The sequence below is a fragment of the Plectropomus leopardus genome, chromosome 1 (genome assembly GCF_008729295.1).
Source record: "Plectropomus leopardus isolate mb chromosome 1, YSFRI_Pleo_2.0, whole genome shotgun sequence".
Classification (NCBI taxonomy): domain Eukaryota; kingdom Metazoa; phylum Chordata; class Actinopteri; order Perciformes; family Serranidae; genus Plectropomus; species Plectropomus leopardus.
In genome coordinates this window covers 24,658,590-24,675,500 of record NC_056463.1, presented here as the reverse complement: position 1 = coordinate 24,675,500, position 16,911 = coordinate 24,658,590, and the positions used below count along the sequence as shown (strand labels likewise).

The 16,911-nt window shown below is 40.1% G+C and overlaps 1 protein-coding gene across 4 annotated transcripts in view; it reads right to left on the bottom strand.

Annotated features, from left to right (window-relative positions):
• furina (furin (paired basic amino acid cleaving enzyme) a) overlaps nt 1-16,911 on the bottom strand; it is a 108,143-nt gene that overhangs the window by 14,623 nt on the left and 76,609 nt on the right. For all 4 annotated transcript variants that reach the window (XM_042506114.1, XM_042506193.1, XM_042506034.1 and 1 more), the window contains exons 7-10: nt 12,223-12,311; nt 6,013-6,185; nt 4,601-4,813; nt 1,161-1,261 (exon numbers count right to left, since the gene is read on the bottom strand). In XM_042506114.1, the coding sequence (XP_042362048.1) occupies nt 1,161-1,261; nt 4,601-4,813; nt 6,013-6,185; nt 12,223-12,311 (576 nt within the window). The remainder of the gene's footprint in view (nt 1-1,160; nt 1,262-4,600; nt 4,814-6,012; nt 6,186-12,222; nt 12,312-16,911) is intronic.

Genomic DNA, 16,911 nt, shown 5'->3' with positions numbered 1-16,911 from the left:
ACACACACACACACACACACACACACACACACACACACATACACACACACACACACACACACACACGCACACACAGACACACACAGACACAGACACACACAGACACACACGCGCGCTGGCTTCAAAATCAAGTCAGGGCACTCAAACAGATCAAACAGACGCCTCTGACAATACATCCCAAAGTCTTAACCTGCAGGTAGACAACTGACTAAGTACAATGAAAAGCCAGTCACTTACTCTCCTGAATAAGAGTAAATCATCAGTCAACATGTTTTTTAACTCAATTTCTGCCCTTTGGCAAAATGTATTTATGTATTAGAGAACTTGAAAAAATGTTAAGTGATTATTCTGGCTGCAGCTACGCAGGTTTGAAGGGCCCAAATAAAAAGGGTTACAGGAGGTCACAGTTGGATTTAACTTTAAATGCATAATACGTATTGTGGATTTAGTCAAATAAAGCATGTTATTTAGTAATTTTGTTCAAAGGCTTTCTCATCAAATCTGTTCCTAATTGCAATCCTTTACCATCACTTCACTCTCTTTTCCATCAAGACTAATTACTCATTTTCAGGACTGTTCTGACGTTCATGTTTGTCCCTCCATTAGTGCTGCATGACTCGATAAGAGTGATTAGTGCCGTTTTTGTAAGTGCTCTGTAAAAGTCTGCCAGGCAGAAGGGTTAAAAAGTAATTCATAAAATGGGATAATCAAGCAGAATCGATGCATCTGTGCCAGCAATTAAAGCCTGTTCAAATATGAGAGTATTAAATATATAATGGGGCTTCTAAAAGTTTTTGTAGAAAATTATTTTACCTGTTGCCATTAAATAACCATTTTGCAGTTAGGAAACTTAGGAAACTAAGGAAACTAACCACGTGCCAGAAACTGATAAGAGTGGGGCATTAATTTAAACTACTTTCTGAATATTTTAGTGTACATGCAGGTTCTGAAAATGACCAATCTTTCTCTAGAATAATTACAGCACAGTCTAATCATGAGTTTGTTCCATACAAATTATATTTTTAACATTTTTCCATAGGAGAAAAATGATTTTAATCAACAGGAGTCAGGGAAATATGCAGACTGGGAACGAGGCTGCAAAGCTTAAGAGAATTGCAAGGCTGTGCAAGACTTGGGAAAAAAAGGTGATAAGCACTTACTTGGCCTCAAGGGCAAGAGCAATGATCCCAGCAGCCAGCGGGGCGGACGCAGAGGTGCCTGTGTGGGAGTCTGTGCACTTTGATTTGAGGTCTGTAGTCACCTATGGAAGGAAGATGAACACGGGAGAGCTGAAATTGGAAAATACTTTTACAAGAACTGCTTGTGTGCCTTAACATAAAAAATACATTCACACAATATATAAACACTTGTCACCTGATAACTTGGAATTTGCCTCCTTTAAGTGAGCAAAAAACTTTATTCTCCATCACTTCTTTTCCTATTATCTTATATGTATGCGCTGGAAATCTCCAAACAGTTAAAGAAGCTGGAGCTTAACAGCAAAAAGTCCTCAGCACGGCTCCGTGGACAAGCTGGAAAATCAAAGTAGGGAAATCGTATAACTTATGCTCAACCTCTCTCAACAACTAGCAGCGAGGTGTCTTTGAGCAACACTCTTTTTAGATCAACCGCTCCAGTAGAAATCTACTCGGTGACCCACAGCAGAGGGCTGTGGTTGTACTGGGCAGCTCCCAGGAGTGAATTTCTGCAGCTGCATGAATTCAAAGCAAGGCGGTGCAGCACCGCCATGTTTGCACTCAGCATAACCTATCTTGGGAAGGATAAAGGTTACCAAACACTGCTTCGCAAAAGCCCCCACAGTATTAAGGGGAGTTCAGTCTACGTAACTGAATAAGAGCAGTTAGAGTCAAAAATCTGTGCTGACCAATGCAGAGTCTCCAGAAACTAATCTTTTAAAGGACTAAACAGAATAATAAATGCATTGGCAGAACTGACATTAATACTCCGATTATGCATTCAGGAGCTTCCCATATCCCTCTAACTTTAAATTAAAAGAGAATGATAATATAAGTGAAAAAAAAGCCTAAACAGACATAAAGACATTCACTCCTACATAACCCCAGAGGTCCCACCCTCTCTTCTACTCCATCTCTTCATTCCCAGGTTCATGAGTGACAGCACAATTAAATGAGTGCAGCACTGAGGCATTAAGGGACCAGCCACATGTCACAGAGATGTCATAAGCTGTCCGTCCAGTTGGCCTGGCTGCTAGACTCTATGCCCGAAAAAGAAAGATTGTGTGTGTGTATGCGTGTGTGTTTGTGACAAGAATATTAAGCAGCAACAGATTGCCAGACAGAGTTTCAGCCGTTTACTATACATAATAATTTTAATGGTCCAAGACTGAATGAATGGAGAAGAAGAAAAGGAGGAAAGAGCGAAGAAGTCACGCTGTGGTTCAGACTGCAGGATCAGAATTTAACTGCAGAATCTACAGAGCTGAAACTATTAATCATTTAAGCAGTAAAGAAAAAAAAGCAACAATTCTGGCTAACAACCTCTGAGATGTGAACATTTTCTGGATAGTGTTCTGGGATAGAAAGCTGCTTCTTTGTGCTCTGGACCGACAAAGTAATTTTAAGCTACAGTATATAACTTTTTCTGCAAATATGACATAAAGTGATTGTTTATAACTGTCGCTAAATCCTAACAGTAGCACATGAGAGAGATAATCTGTGAAAAAAATCAGGTTCCTCTGCCTTCTCATTGTGCTGCTGGAGTTTTTTTTTCAGGAATCCAGCGTGGCTGACCAAAAACAACCAATTAAAGCCGGGAAGACTCTCTAACACAGTGTCAACCACTGCTCGCGCACACACTGTGCTGCCAACAAGAGCATGCACAGTTAACTGAACAAGATTGACGACAAAAAGCTTGCTTCCACTTTCACATAGGAAGACCGAAAGTCTTGGAAAAGGAGGGACGGGCAGGTTTGTTTCTCAGACATTATGTTTTTAAGGCTCTACTTGAAGCCACGCACTGAAGATATCGAGCTTGACTGAGTGAGAGCATGCACAGGGGACGGGGGGCTGCACAGCCTGTGCACAAGCTGTAATTGACACTGTGTTAAGAGACTTCTTCTGGCTCTGATTGGTTGTTTTCCCTCAGGCATGGTGGATTCTTGCAAACAGAAAGAAAACCACCATAACCACCAAAAAACTATGATCTTTTTCACAGATTATTTGTCTCATGTATGACTGTCAGGATATAATAACAGCTTTAAAAATTACATCTTTTTTTTCATTTTTGCTAAAAAGTCACATTGGAATATCTTTTGACCATTTAAAAACCACAATAATCACTTTATCAAGAGAATAACTAGTAGACTAATCGATAATTAAGATACGTTTTGAAGCTGTGTATGTACAAAATGTAAATATATTTATTAAACAGCATGATCAAGGGGTATTCCTAAAGGGTTTAGAAACATTAAAAAAACAGCAAATGAGATCAAGTATTCTTATTGTATTTTCACCAACCATGCCAACCAGTTTGTTTTTTTTTTTGTTTTTTATTTACTATTAACACTGATCATTATGTCCAATCAGCTACCCAAGTGGACAGTAAACATATTCAATTTACAATAACATAAAAAAACAGAGAAAAGCAGTACATAATCTTAGAATTGTCCAATTTGAGGCTAAAACAAGCCAAAGCTCTGCTTTTTCCTTTGTTTAATGACTTGAATCATTAAAGGTAGCTTGCAGAGTTTCTGAACATTAATAGTGCTCTGAAACTGGGTTTTATATTAGTGGGAGCCTGTGTAGTTTGTCTCGTGCACAAGCGCATGAATGCACAAACACTCGCACCTGGGTGAAGTGATGCCTACTACTAGTTTCACACTATTCCAGTGATCTAACTGTGGGTTAACACCCTATGAAATACAGCTATGTACCAGCAAAGGCAGAGATGATGAAGGCTGGAAGCAACTGAATATGGATGGGAAAGATTGCTAAGTTTACATGCACACTAATATTCCACTATTAGTCCAAATATGACAATATTCTGAATTTCATGCAGCTCATGTTCACAGCATATTCTGTTATTAAGAATTAGGCCTTTTTTAAGTTAGCAGTTTCCAAAAAGACATGTAGGCTATGCTGCAATTAATCAGATTTTAGGAGCATATTTTGATGAAAGATGAAAGAAAATGACAAATGCCACATGTTGATGTGATAAACAACACATTAGGGTACATTTATTAGAATATGCATGGCGTGTGTAAACTTGAATATTAGTGGAATATTCACTTTTTAATTTGCCATGTAAACACCTTCACAGGAATGTTGTCTTCTTCGAAATAAGAGCAAAAAACAGAATAAACAGAGTCAATGCAGATTTTAGAATGTTGTAAAAAAATGGTTTTGTAAATGTTTTAGGAGGAAGGAGATGGGTTTACCACATTTGTTAGAACTTCAGAATACAGCCTCGATAAGTGTTTGTCATTCAAATACACAAGGAAGCTATGAATCGAATCAACTTCGCCTTGGAAATAAACATCTCACCTTTTATTTTACCACAGACGTGGAAGCAGAAGCTCATGTGAGGGACACAAAGAGAATATGTGAAAGACAAAACTCACTATCTGTTTCTCGTTGAGGTTCCCCGAGCTGTAGGTAGTGGCAAGGGTGGAAGAGCAAGCCTCGCTGTACCACGGGACGTTGCCGTTCTGGGTGGAGCTGCTGATGGACAGGGTGTAGATGCTATTGGTGTAGCCGTCGCAGTTACAGCTGTCCTTTTCCCTCCCTCCGTTTCCAGAGGCCCACACAAAGATGGAGCCCAAACCACCACGGCCCTAGATGATGTACAGAACAATTCAGACAAACAGAACCCCCCCCCCAAAAAAACACCACAGATCCTTTCATTCATTCATGCTGTGGAACACCACTAAACAGAAAAGAAAAAAATCTCATTCAATCTGTAATAGGAATCCCAATTACGGGACGGCAAATTCATTTCAGGGCTCATTTCAAAAAGGGCCCATTAAAACGCAGCATACATCACGGAGGCCACTGTGGTCACTCACAGTAAATAAAAAAAAGGAACTATATGACAACAGCTCATTGTGATAAATCATCCAACCTCTCAGCCTTTGAAGTGCAATAATTTTCATCTAAGAGCCGCTTTATTGTATTGAGTGATGCCTTCTTTCTCTGCATTGATCAAACCCAGCTATGCACCACCCACACCGCCATCTGACAGCGCCGTCACTGTGGCAATTATCTTAGTAGTCAGTGTCAGTGGTTCCAATCAGCTTTATGGCACATGCCTTGAATCCAACTGCTCTATAACAAGAGTCAGTGTTAGCTGGATGGATGTGTTTATTCATGGAGTGCAGATGTGAGAGCTCCGGGTGTGATCTGTATGCTTATTAATCTGTTGACTTGTTCATTTTACATGTCTGACACGACATTAAACAAGCCGTGCCATCAAAAACCTGAATAGTTATGTGACAGCGTTGTACCTTTTTGGAAACTGTTCAGACTACTATGCTGTTAAATGCTGACAGACTAGTTCTCAAAATTAAAATCTCTATGCATTTGGAAGCCTTTGATTAGAAATGATTGTCGAATAACTCAAAGCTCCAGTAACTGTTTGATTGGATTTTTTTAAAAAAATGATTTTTTTAAACAATTAAAACTGAAAAAAGACCACATTCTGACTAACTGAAAGAGCTGAGAGATAAAAGATGAGCTGGCAGTTTAAGAAGTGCCCTTCAACTACCAATGAATATTCAAAGGAAAAACTTTTCATATGTCGTTTCTGTTAGCGCTGCTTCTATTCATTTTCCAAGATTTTCCTCCCTGGTGGCTTTTAGAGGACATTCCCTTCCATTCATAATTGTCAGGGTCAAAAATTGCTTTGTTCTTCCCGCTTGTGTCCTCTCATGCTTGAACAGTTCAATTACTGACTGCTGAAAGGAAGCCACACACAGGCAGTAAATAATTTCTGTCTCACACAAAGACACATACACACACACACACACACACACACCTCTGTAACTCCACGCAGAAAGGCTTCTTTGGCGAGTTTGGCAGGCCCGTCCACAGTTTTGCCATCATCCTCTGGGCCCCAGCTGGCACTGTAGATGTCGATGTGTTGGGGATTCAGACTGAGAGACTGAGCCTCCACCATGTCGGTCACCTCACCATCCAGCATACGCACACCTGCATCCACGTTCACACAAGCACACACCAGATGACAACACAGAAAGGTTTTCTTAGAACACACGTACCATTTCTTTATGATAACTAAAAATGTTCATAACAATAAAATACCTAAGAAACACAGAAACAATGTGATGTGAAGTTAAAGGGATACTTTCGACCAGCATTGTAACAACACAATGTGGGTAGTATGTGTGAATGAACTGTGGTAAACTTCCCTCCATCTAACCAGTGCCTGGATATTCCTCCTTCTCCCGCTGCAAAACTTTGCTGGATGATGCCAATTTAAGCACAACACGTCATCCAGCCGAGTCTCGCTGGCTTTCTTGTGCTTTACTTCCGCATTTTCGTATTGCCCTCCACCCATGCCACCGCCACAGACACAAACAGTGTACAAGTGGAACAAGAGACAGACCTCTCTCTCACTCTAAAACTTGGACCAAAATCAGATCAAACGGTAAAGCTAGGCAGTGCTGATCAAATACAAACTAAGATTATGTTACTGTATTGTCTATTTCTCGCCTAAATTGTCTTTAGAAACACATTTTAGCTCACTGTCTAATTATTTATTGGTCCAGTGAAGTGCAGTGCATTCTGCTCGTTGTAGTGTTGTAGACCTCGTGAGCAAATGTGTCCCTTTTCTCTGTTTTCTTTGGTCGTGAAGGACAAATTTAAAAAATATTTGCATCTTTCTACTGCATAGACAGACTAGTTTTTTTAAAAGACCATCTTTCAAGCAGTGAAATATTTCAAGGCCTAGACGGTTGAGGCTAGCTACACACTGCCACTAGCATAACACACCTGGACTGTTGAGTTGCACTGTGGGTGATGTAGGCACTACTGTTTTTTTTTTTTTTTTTTAAGAAAGAACTAAGCCTGTAATTAAAATATATTTCTGAAACTGTTTTGATCCTATTTTGAAAAGCTGCCTTTTATGAGTGCAACATTGTCATAAAAGCGCAGTGGAGTACTCTTTTAACCCTAAAAAAAAGGACTACACTAATACATGCAAAGTACTGCAGGTGATGATAATCTTGCAGGATCCTGTTTCTCTAGTCCACAGCTAGTTCATGGTGTTTGCTCTGTGGTTGTACCTGACAGTGTGCCCGTGTTCAGTAGGGATTGACACGTGTAGGAACAAAACAATGCTGCTGCAGTGTTGTCTGCATATTTACATGCTTGTTTGCAATGCTGCGCATTGTCCTTATGCATTTGTGCAGCTCATGCTGCTGGAGTTCATTATTTGTGCATCCACTGTGACGTTCCTACGGACCCCCCCACACAACTCATGTAAATCAACGCCATCTCTATTGATTTGCTTTGGCTCTCGAGCCAGCGTGAAAAAATAGAAATGGAACGAGATCAATTGCATTGTGGGTGAACTGCCTCCTCAAGTGTGTAGCAGACATTTGAGGCTGAAATTTCAGATAGAAAGATGAAAGACAATATTAGCTGTCCTCCTCTGTGTGTCTGGATGAAATTGGTGTCTCTGACTGAGCGTAGATTGAATCAGACTTTATTTTTAAAAGAAGTGAACAACTCAGCAATGTTCATTGGCAGGCCCTAACCAAGGATTATTTATAAGGTATTTATTGACTAAGTGCTGTACCGGGGATAAAACATAAACAAAAACACACACAACAGTGCAGAAAAGGCACACAGAAAATGGGCCGCATGTCCTAATGTTCCTCCACAGAGAGACTGATGAGAAATCAAAGACACCTAAAAAACAAAATAATTTCCCTCTTTGATGCATTGCAGGTCAGGTTACTCCTTGGTGCTCTATATGGGTTAAAGTAACCAAGCACATACTCTTTGAAGTCTTCCAAAAGCATCAAACAGGCACTGGGCTGCTAGTGTTTCCATGGCAGCCTGCACTTCTCTGAGAGGGCCATGTGATTCACTGAGGAGACTCAAGTATCTCAAGTCCCTGTCCAAAATATCCCATCATCCCAAAAACCAGAGACCAAAGTTGAAAATGCATCAAGGTTATTTTTTGTGTGTATGTGCACAGTACAGTATTATGATTAACTATCAGATCACATTAAGTTCAACCATATTTCTGCATTTGTTAACTTGCAAAAATCTAGTATGCTGTCTGGCACCTTTTGCCTCTGTATAAAAAGTTAGAGGACTTCCTCCCTCAAGAGATATAGTGCATCCTTCAAGAAAAAAAACAAATCAAAATCAAAAAACTTGACTTGGTTTGAAGCTGCAGGCTAAAATGGACAGAGAGGTATTGATTCTCTTGTCTAAATCCTGGCAGGAAAGCCAATAAGCATATTTCCCAAATTGTTGAACTATTTCTTTAAATTTCATCAAATTTCAAGTTGACTGAAACAAAGCAGCCACAGCAAGAGGTGGTACATAAAACAAAGGGAATTGAAAATCTCTGACACGATTCAGATAGTTTGATATGTTGACCCTTGGGGATATCAGCTCTGAATTGACCATAGCAGAAGAACTTAATGTATCTATTTATTTGTGTTGGAACTGATGTTTTTTTTGTTCTGTTGACGTGGGCTGTATTTAGCGCCGACAAAACTAAGTACGTTGAACTCTCTGTAGTGTCCTTTTAATGCGACACAGTTTAATTCAATTCAGTTCAATTTAAAGGGGCTTTCATTGAGTGGGCAACACAGGTTTACATTGCCAAAGCAGGTGTTAAATATAAATAAAAAATGTACGTACAATAAGTGAAATTCTACTGAACATTTACTAATGCATACATTGCTGCTGATTGGGTAACACTTCTGACACACTCAGCAATTAACAGAAAAAGTACCTCAAAGCCCGTTGCACACTTGTTTAACCTGGAAACTGCAAAACGGTGCACAACAATTTGACAATCAACATGCCCCTGAAGGACTACTTTGTAACCGCATATAATCATCATTATTGGAGGACCTAAGCCAGCAAATATGTGTTAGAAATTACTGTGGAGATATTTCACAGGAGTGTCTCCTCACTGAGTAATGAGCTACAGTATAGCAGGTGGCATGGGGTCATGTGGGCAAGTGATCTTGAGCACAGAGGAGCCACAGAAGCTTTTGCACTCTCCCAAATGATTATGCTGGCCTGAATAAGCACTGCTGCTTCAGATTTAACATGACAATGTGGTTTCCTGCCTTTTGATTCAGATGTTCTGGAGAATGCTGTTTGTCTGCCAGGCTTCCAGCTGTTTAGATCTATTGTTGGACTTGCACAATATGGATCTCTGGACCTCTTGTGTATTGCTGTGCTGTGAATGTGTCAGTTCAATGTTGAGTGAATATTTGGCATATCACTGCAAACTTGTGTTATAGGATAATTTCATACTTGAGCCTCATACCTGGCAATCATGAAGTTAGATTACTGTCTCATATTAGGACACAGATTCAAAGGTTGAAAGTAAGTTTTGGAAGTGTAAATGACATGTTCATCTCAATGAAATGACTGCTTCACTTTGACAATGTTTGTGATGTTTTCGAATTACACAACAAATTTGTGTCTTCAAAGCCTTGAAATGTTCTCAAATCTTAGTTTCAATGTTTTGATATCTGACAGTAATCTAACCTCACAGGCAACTAGCATTACCGCCTCGGGGTTGTATGCCTCCGACAACCACTCAAGTTGCTGTTTACATCCATGTTTGACATATTAAGCATATTTATGGGTAAAATGTGGATGCTTCACACACACTCATCTTCCGCACAAACAGCAGTTTCAAGGTGGACATGCAAGAGTAATGTCACTAATTCAGCATCTGACCAAATGTCTCCTCCTCTGTTCCTTCGATTTTACGTTAAATCTTGGCCAGAAAACATTATGTCACAGTGAGGATGACCAAAATTCCATCACTGAGTCCCAGTGGACGTTTGTGCCAAATTAGAAGAAATTCCCTCTTGGCATTCTTGAGATAATGCATTCAAAAGATGGGACTTAAAGACAGACACCCCAAAAACATAATGCCTCTGGCCATGGAAGCATAATAAAATGTTGGACTCTTACTCAAAAGTTTATCTTGTAACATATTTTGTAGGGCAAGCAATGCCAGGAGCAATTGAAACCCAATTTTCGACCACAAAAAGCCCACTTCATTCTCTCGTCTGCTTTAGCTAAGCTCCACAGCCTTTGAGCTAGAGTGGAGTGAGCAAACGTGCTCAAGGATTTTTGTAGTTTCTGTTCTATTTTCTGAATCTACTGATGGAAAAGAGCCTTGAGTGTGGATAAAAGCACATGTGAAGGTTTTCACAACACTCTGCCGCCTCCTGCTCCACCTACACACACAGCCCACTTGTTATGATAGAGAAGCTGAATGCCATGTGGTATATTCCCACTCGCCATCTGGAATGATCATAAAGAGTTATGGCACTATTCTGACAAGGTTCAAACTTTATGAGAGCTAGAAGTAGGCAGGAAGCTATTGAGATAAGCTGAGAGTAAGGAGTAATGAGAGAGCATGCACTGGGATAAAGGAGCTCCTTCACTTAAAAAGGACTACATATGACTGCTACATCCTGGAGTCAAACATTACAACATCCTCAGACAGGAATAAGATATGAGCAGTCACAGTTATCAAACATATGTGCATATGTGCCAGTGATGAGAGTATAGCAACAGCGAACTTTAATCCTGATAGCTCATTTCATGTGGTTCCAATTTTAGAATTGTACTGGGAGAAAAGGCTAAAATAAAACATCATGAAATAATAAAATAAGCTGTTTACAATGAAAACATATACAAATCAACTTTGTTGTCTTTTTAATATCAAAAAGCTCCTTTTGAAGAATGGGAACAGACACTACAAAAAACTGTTCCCTCCCCGTAGGCAGAAGCAAAAAACAACCCATCAGGGTGCAAAATCCTTTTTAGAATAAACAAATTAATATTTCACAATATTTCTCCACTCACATATTTTTTGTCTTCTCATAAATGAGCAGATTCTACTGTGTGTTTGTGTGTCTCTGACAGAGACAAATAATCCTAAACTTTACTGTTAGTTAGATCTTTTAGTTATGACATTTTCCATTGGTAGTGTCAGAGAGTGTGGCGCTGCAGTGAAGGTCTGACCCCTGTAAGCCCAAGTTCCTGCTCTTAGGGCCCTGACAAATCAAGTGGACGGCTGTTGGTCAATATTGGGCCATTGGTGAACATCTGTCACTCTAATTTTTGCGGTGTGTCCCGCAGCATTGGCACTAGTCCACCCTTGTCTGCTGTTTTTCAGCCGATTCAGCATGTTGAATCGGCGTCGGAGCCGGTGGAGGAGCCCGTCAATGAATAAAATCACTCTAATTGGCAGTTCAGCTCAGTGCACAAGAAGAGAAACAGAAGTGAGGAAAGTAAACAAATGACTAAAGTCAAGAGGTAGTGAGATTGAAACAAACTTGTTATATTGAAAAGGATTTTTTTAGCCATTGAGCTGTTTAGCAGATATAGTTCTGATTGTCTGTGTTATTGTTCACAAAAGCACAGTAAATATCACTTGTTCTTTTCCATGTCTTCTAGTGTATGGTAGGCATTAGAGACACATCCAGCTGTCTCGAAAAATACGTTAAGTTGGCAGTTTATCTGGTAAACATCGTAAAGTGAATATATAATGTTTTGTCTGCACCAATTGACAGTTATTCAAGTTATATCAGTTATATAGTTATTCAGGGGATCGCACACTCGGAGGAGAGTTATATTGGCCATTTTTGTTTAACTTGTATACAAACTGAGAGCAGTCAATCTGACATTACTTACTGACAGATTCCCTAAAAGCTACAGCATCCAATCAATCCCTTTGGAAGCTGCATACCACCATGCTTTTTCAATCCTGTCACGCCATGCAAAACCAATACGGTAACAGCAAAATGGCAATCCACATCACAACTGTGGCGATGCACAGAAAGATTCAGTGGCATGCTGCGTCTGGGAAATGAACTGAAAATAACACTGGTGCTGCGGAACAAGTATTTCTACTATTCTGGCAGCCCAAAAAAGAAAACTGAAATGAAACGAAGGTTTGCCCCTGTGAGATCAAATCAATCACCCCCCTGTTTTTATTTGACTGTACCTCCAATCTTTGCATTGTAGGCCACACCGACTCCACAGATCCCATTGTTGGCGACTGCTGCCACTTCTCCTGCACATCGTGTTCCATGCCTGGAGAGGAGGGAGAACAGAGAGTGAGAGGCATGTTTGAAAGAGAAGCACTTATCCTTGTAAGTGTCATTCACCTTATGACACAGCACTTTACTGTATATAGTGTGCACGTCTAACAACAGTGTGTGAGAGAATATGCTCCCTCCTGCACTGAGGTTGATATGTAGACTGAGACATAACAAACTCATGGTTCCTGGCTTCCACTCTTTTAAACAAATCTAAATTCCCGTTTGTCCAAAAGAAAACATTCAGCCAATAAATGGAGAGCTATGAACATTATCTATGGCCTTCTAGCTTTAGTAACCTTGGAGTGCCTGCAGGGTCTGAATCAAGTCAAGGGAACAGAGAAATAAGACGACATGCTACCGTCACACAAGGGAGGAAATTGTGAATTAGATCTGCCGTTTTCACAATGGGTCTTTCATTAAGCCTGAGCCTCTGTAGTAAGATCTAGCTCCAGGCACTGCAGTATAGAGATCCAAGAAGCCAGTGCAGACAGACTGATCATCACATTCCAGTCAGGTGCATTCCCTCGGCCTGCCAGATGGATACGCACTCTTAATGTCTTTCAAACCGTGGCGCAATCCCCACTGGAGTGCAGCCATTCCCAGACAGGAATGCTGGAGCCAGGTCAACACTGTGCCACATCAGGAAACAACAGAAAAGGTGGGCATTCGCTACAGAACATACTATCTACACCAGCAGGCTTTCATTAGGCACTCCGGGTATCCAGCCAAACCTAAATGAGAATCAAAACACCAGATCAGCGGCATCCATCCTTCCCTGACATGATGGGTTACATCTGCTGTCAGGATATCATCATTCAATCTGAGTGATAGCCTGCCAAAATGGTCATTATCGGTTATAAATGAATTTTGAAGAACTCATTAATCAGCTAAATTGAAGAGCAAATGTTAACAATAAAGAGGTCGCAGGTCACAGAAGCCGTAGCCCATGGACAGAGTTCTGCTTTTATTAAAGATGCAGGTATAATGACAGAAGGTCAGAGTATTGTCATTCATATTCTGGCCCCACAATGTCTCTCTGGACGCAGTGATGAGCTGAGAGGGCAGAGGGTCAATGCCACAGTCAACATTGGCACCACATTTTTGACATGTCACGGGATATCAGTTAGATGGAGTCAGAGGCTATTACACACACACACACACACACACACACACACACACACACACACACACACACACACACACTAATGTCATCTGGACAGTTTTCCGAGAATCTTATCTCGACATTCCTAGAAGAGCTGGCATGTTGACTTTGGGAGTCATATGTCCTCTAGCATCTGTGTTGTGATGCAGCTGATGATAAGGAAACAGTTCAGGTGTTTGAGATGAGATTCTGGGCATGCACAGGCCTATACCTCCTGTTTTCAACTGAGCCTTTCTCCAAAGCTTCTTTTGACACATTCATTACAGTCACTTACATGGCAGACTGATTCTTAGCATACAAATGCTGTTAGAGAGGAAAAGCTCCTGGTTTCTGGATCTGATTGCATCTGATGCAAGAACTGCTTGCATAATCAGGTTTATGGGAGTGATTCTTTCTTGCAGTGATGAAATGGATATAAGAAGATGTCCTTTTCCTGCTCCCACTCATTGACTGGGTCAATGCGAAGAAGAGTGCCTCGGCGGGTCAAACATTTCTGTGAAATTTTCTTGTGAAAACAGCCTACTCCCTACTATTTACCCAGCATCATTTACAGGAGTCACGGACATAAAAGCATACCAAAACGCATTCAACATAAAAAACCCAAAAAAAAGCAGACACACATATTTTCATTTTATAAAAGAAGGCAACACTATTTTTGCTTAAAAATGGACTCAAGCAATTATCGAAATAGTTGCAGATAAATCTTCTGTCTATTGATTTATTGATTAATCTGTTAGTCTTTTAATCTCTGCCTATGATACCCCAGTTTTGTTTTACAAAACCAACATTGGTAGCCAATCAGCACCAGCACAGAATAGTGTAAAATGACAAATACAAAGAACAAATGTACGACAATTACTTTGGGCATCTGTACAAAATAAAACCTGTTCTATAATTTATTTATTCATATACCTATCTATCAGGGACACTGTACATTCAGTTTATTTTAATCTGTAGTCGCTGGGCAGGTTTTTATAAAGAAGAGGCTTCATGCTATGTCAGCAGGTACTGCAGTACAACATTATACATTTACAAAAGAAGCAGATATACGTTAAAAAGCTATTTAAAAGTCATGCCATAGAAAAGGTATTGTATTATGATTACTTCTGACTGAAAGTTTGGTATACTTTTAGCCATCTCTCAGTTTATGTATAAAGAATAATTAATTCGTACTCTGTATTAATTCAATAGGAAGACCTTTCCAGTTGTGGGCGGCTTTGACTGGGAAAAATGTTTGTCCAAACTTGCAGTGTTGAAGAAATAATTTACGTCCAGTCATAAGTATGGCTGTGGTGGTGTGAGTTTATTGAAGCATGCCGGCATACTGGTGAGCTTACAGACACAGAGCAGGTCTGAGTCAGTGAGCTGACCCTGAACAAAACAAATGGAATCACCTATATACAGTATAGGCAGTAATGTGGCAGGATGTAAATCAAAAGGTGAAGTAAAGTAGTGATCAAGCATAATGCAATATACAAAAGGGACAAATAGAAACAAAGATAGGGGGGGGTATTTATACATAGACCAGTAAGGATGGTCAGGGCGCACAATGGTCAGGTTATGAAATTGTGAAAGGGGGGCAGGAGACACGTTTTACATACAGCAAGATGATGGGCCAGACCAGTGGGGGCTGCCCCCAGACATGGTTACTAGGCTTGGGTGATATCAACGTTTTTTGATATACCAGGGTATTTAGAAATCCCAATGGTTTTATTTCCGGTACAATAGAAAGAACAGCTTCTCCTTTTTATATTAAACTCATTGTATGTAGTGCACATCATGTGCCACCAGAGGTCAGTGTCCTGTCTTTACTGGCAGAACAGGCAGCTGTTGTGGGGGTATTGTTACTGGACGGTAAAAAGCTGGCCAACTGCAGCAGAGAGAGACCACGGTTAAAAAAAAAGAAGAAGAAGCATATTTTTAAATCTTGGTGAATTAAGAGTTCATCTTGACCAAACCAGAGTTGGTGATTGCTGGAATGTTGGACTAACTAACAACACACTAACAAGACAAACCAAGATGGTTTTGGTGAGTTTTATTTTGTTTCTGTGTAGTCTGAATGAAGTGTGTTTTATTAAAAGGTAAAATAAAGAAATTGCATTGGGGTTGTATTTCTGTCTTTAATAACGAATATATGTGTAAGAATACCATCTTTCTTGTCATGTTGCGAGTTTATATTGTTAATTTTTTGACTGAAAGAGCTGAGAGAGATTGCAGGATGTAGCAAACTCACTGGTCAAGGATGGGAGCTTGCAATGCAATTGAAAAAAAAAAAGGTAGATAAAAATAGATAAAAAATAGATAATGCCCAAACCAAATGGCAATAGTGATAGGTACTGGGCTTTCGATCAAGTGTTTTTAATGTCTGTAAAAAATATAGAGGACATTGTTCATCACAGTAACATTGCATGCATTCCTACACACAGCCACAACCCATTATAGTGCTTTACTAAAATAGTTAGTTAATTTAGAATATCACAAACGCCACCCAAGGTAACGATGTTAATAGTTTACGGCCCAAATTCCCAATTGCTGAATTTCACCAAAGCTAATTAGAAACCTTGACTCTCTGAGTTCATCTGTCAACAGGATGATCAGTCATGATGAGATGCCTGAGGGAGCTACCGTTCCTCTGACAATGAGGGCAAGGCACAACTGACTGTCCTCATTTTGTCTGTATGCACACATTTTTACTGATCCGCTGTCCTGCAAAGACTGACATCACACGAAACCAAAACCCGGGTTTAGCCATCAGGCCCAGGGGTTTAGAGAGGAGGCTAAAGAAGTGACAGCGCAGTAGAGGAGCTCATCACGTGAAGTGCTCCACTCGCAGACAGAGTCTGCAGGAACAAAGAGCCGTCTGTCACTTACACGCACAGCATTGTTAACAAGTCACAGAGATTAATGATCACTGCTGTAATATCAACCTGATAGACTCCCTGACACACTGAAGGGCTCTCAACCTTCAGTCACAAGATGACAGAGAAGTCTTAACTCTCAACCCCACTCAACTCCATTAATTGCAAAGATGCTTACTGTCCCAGCTAATATGCGACATCATTCAACAGCGATGCGAACCAACTCAAGCATGCTGTTTTGATTAAGTCAAGAGGTCAGATAACACTCCAAGCTCTACAACAAGAGATGTAAAGGACTCTCTGAAAGGAATTGTTTTACGTTATAGTTTTATCTTAATGTATTATTGTCCTTCCTGTTGTTCTGATTATGGACTGATTTGACATTGATAAATAGATCCCTGTGTGTAATTATTTAAACTACTCATTCATGAAGTCTTTGGGGTGTGGAAGGGGTTAGGCCATCAACATTTACCAGAATCGGATTGTATAACACTGTATTGATAAATAGTCTGTCCTTTGTTTCCTGAGTCCTATTCACTCTTGTTGCCACTCACAACTCTTGATTAGCTCTG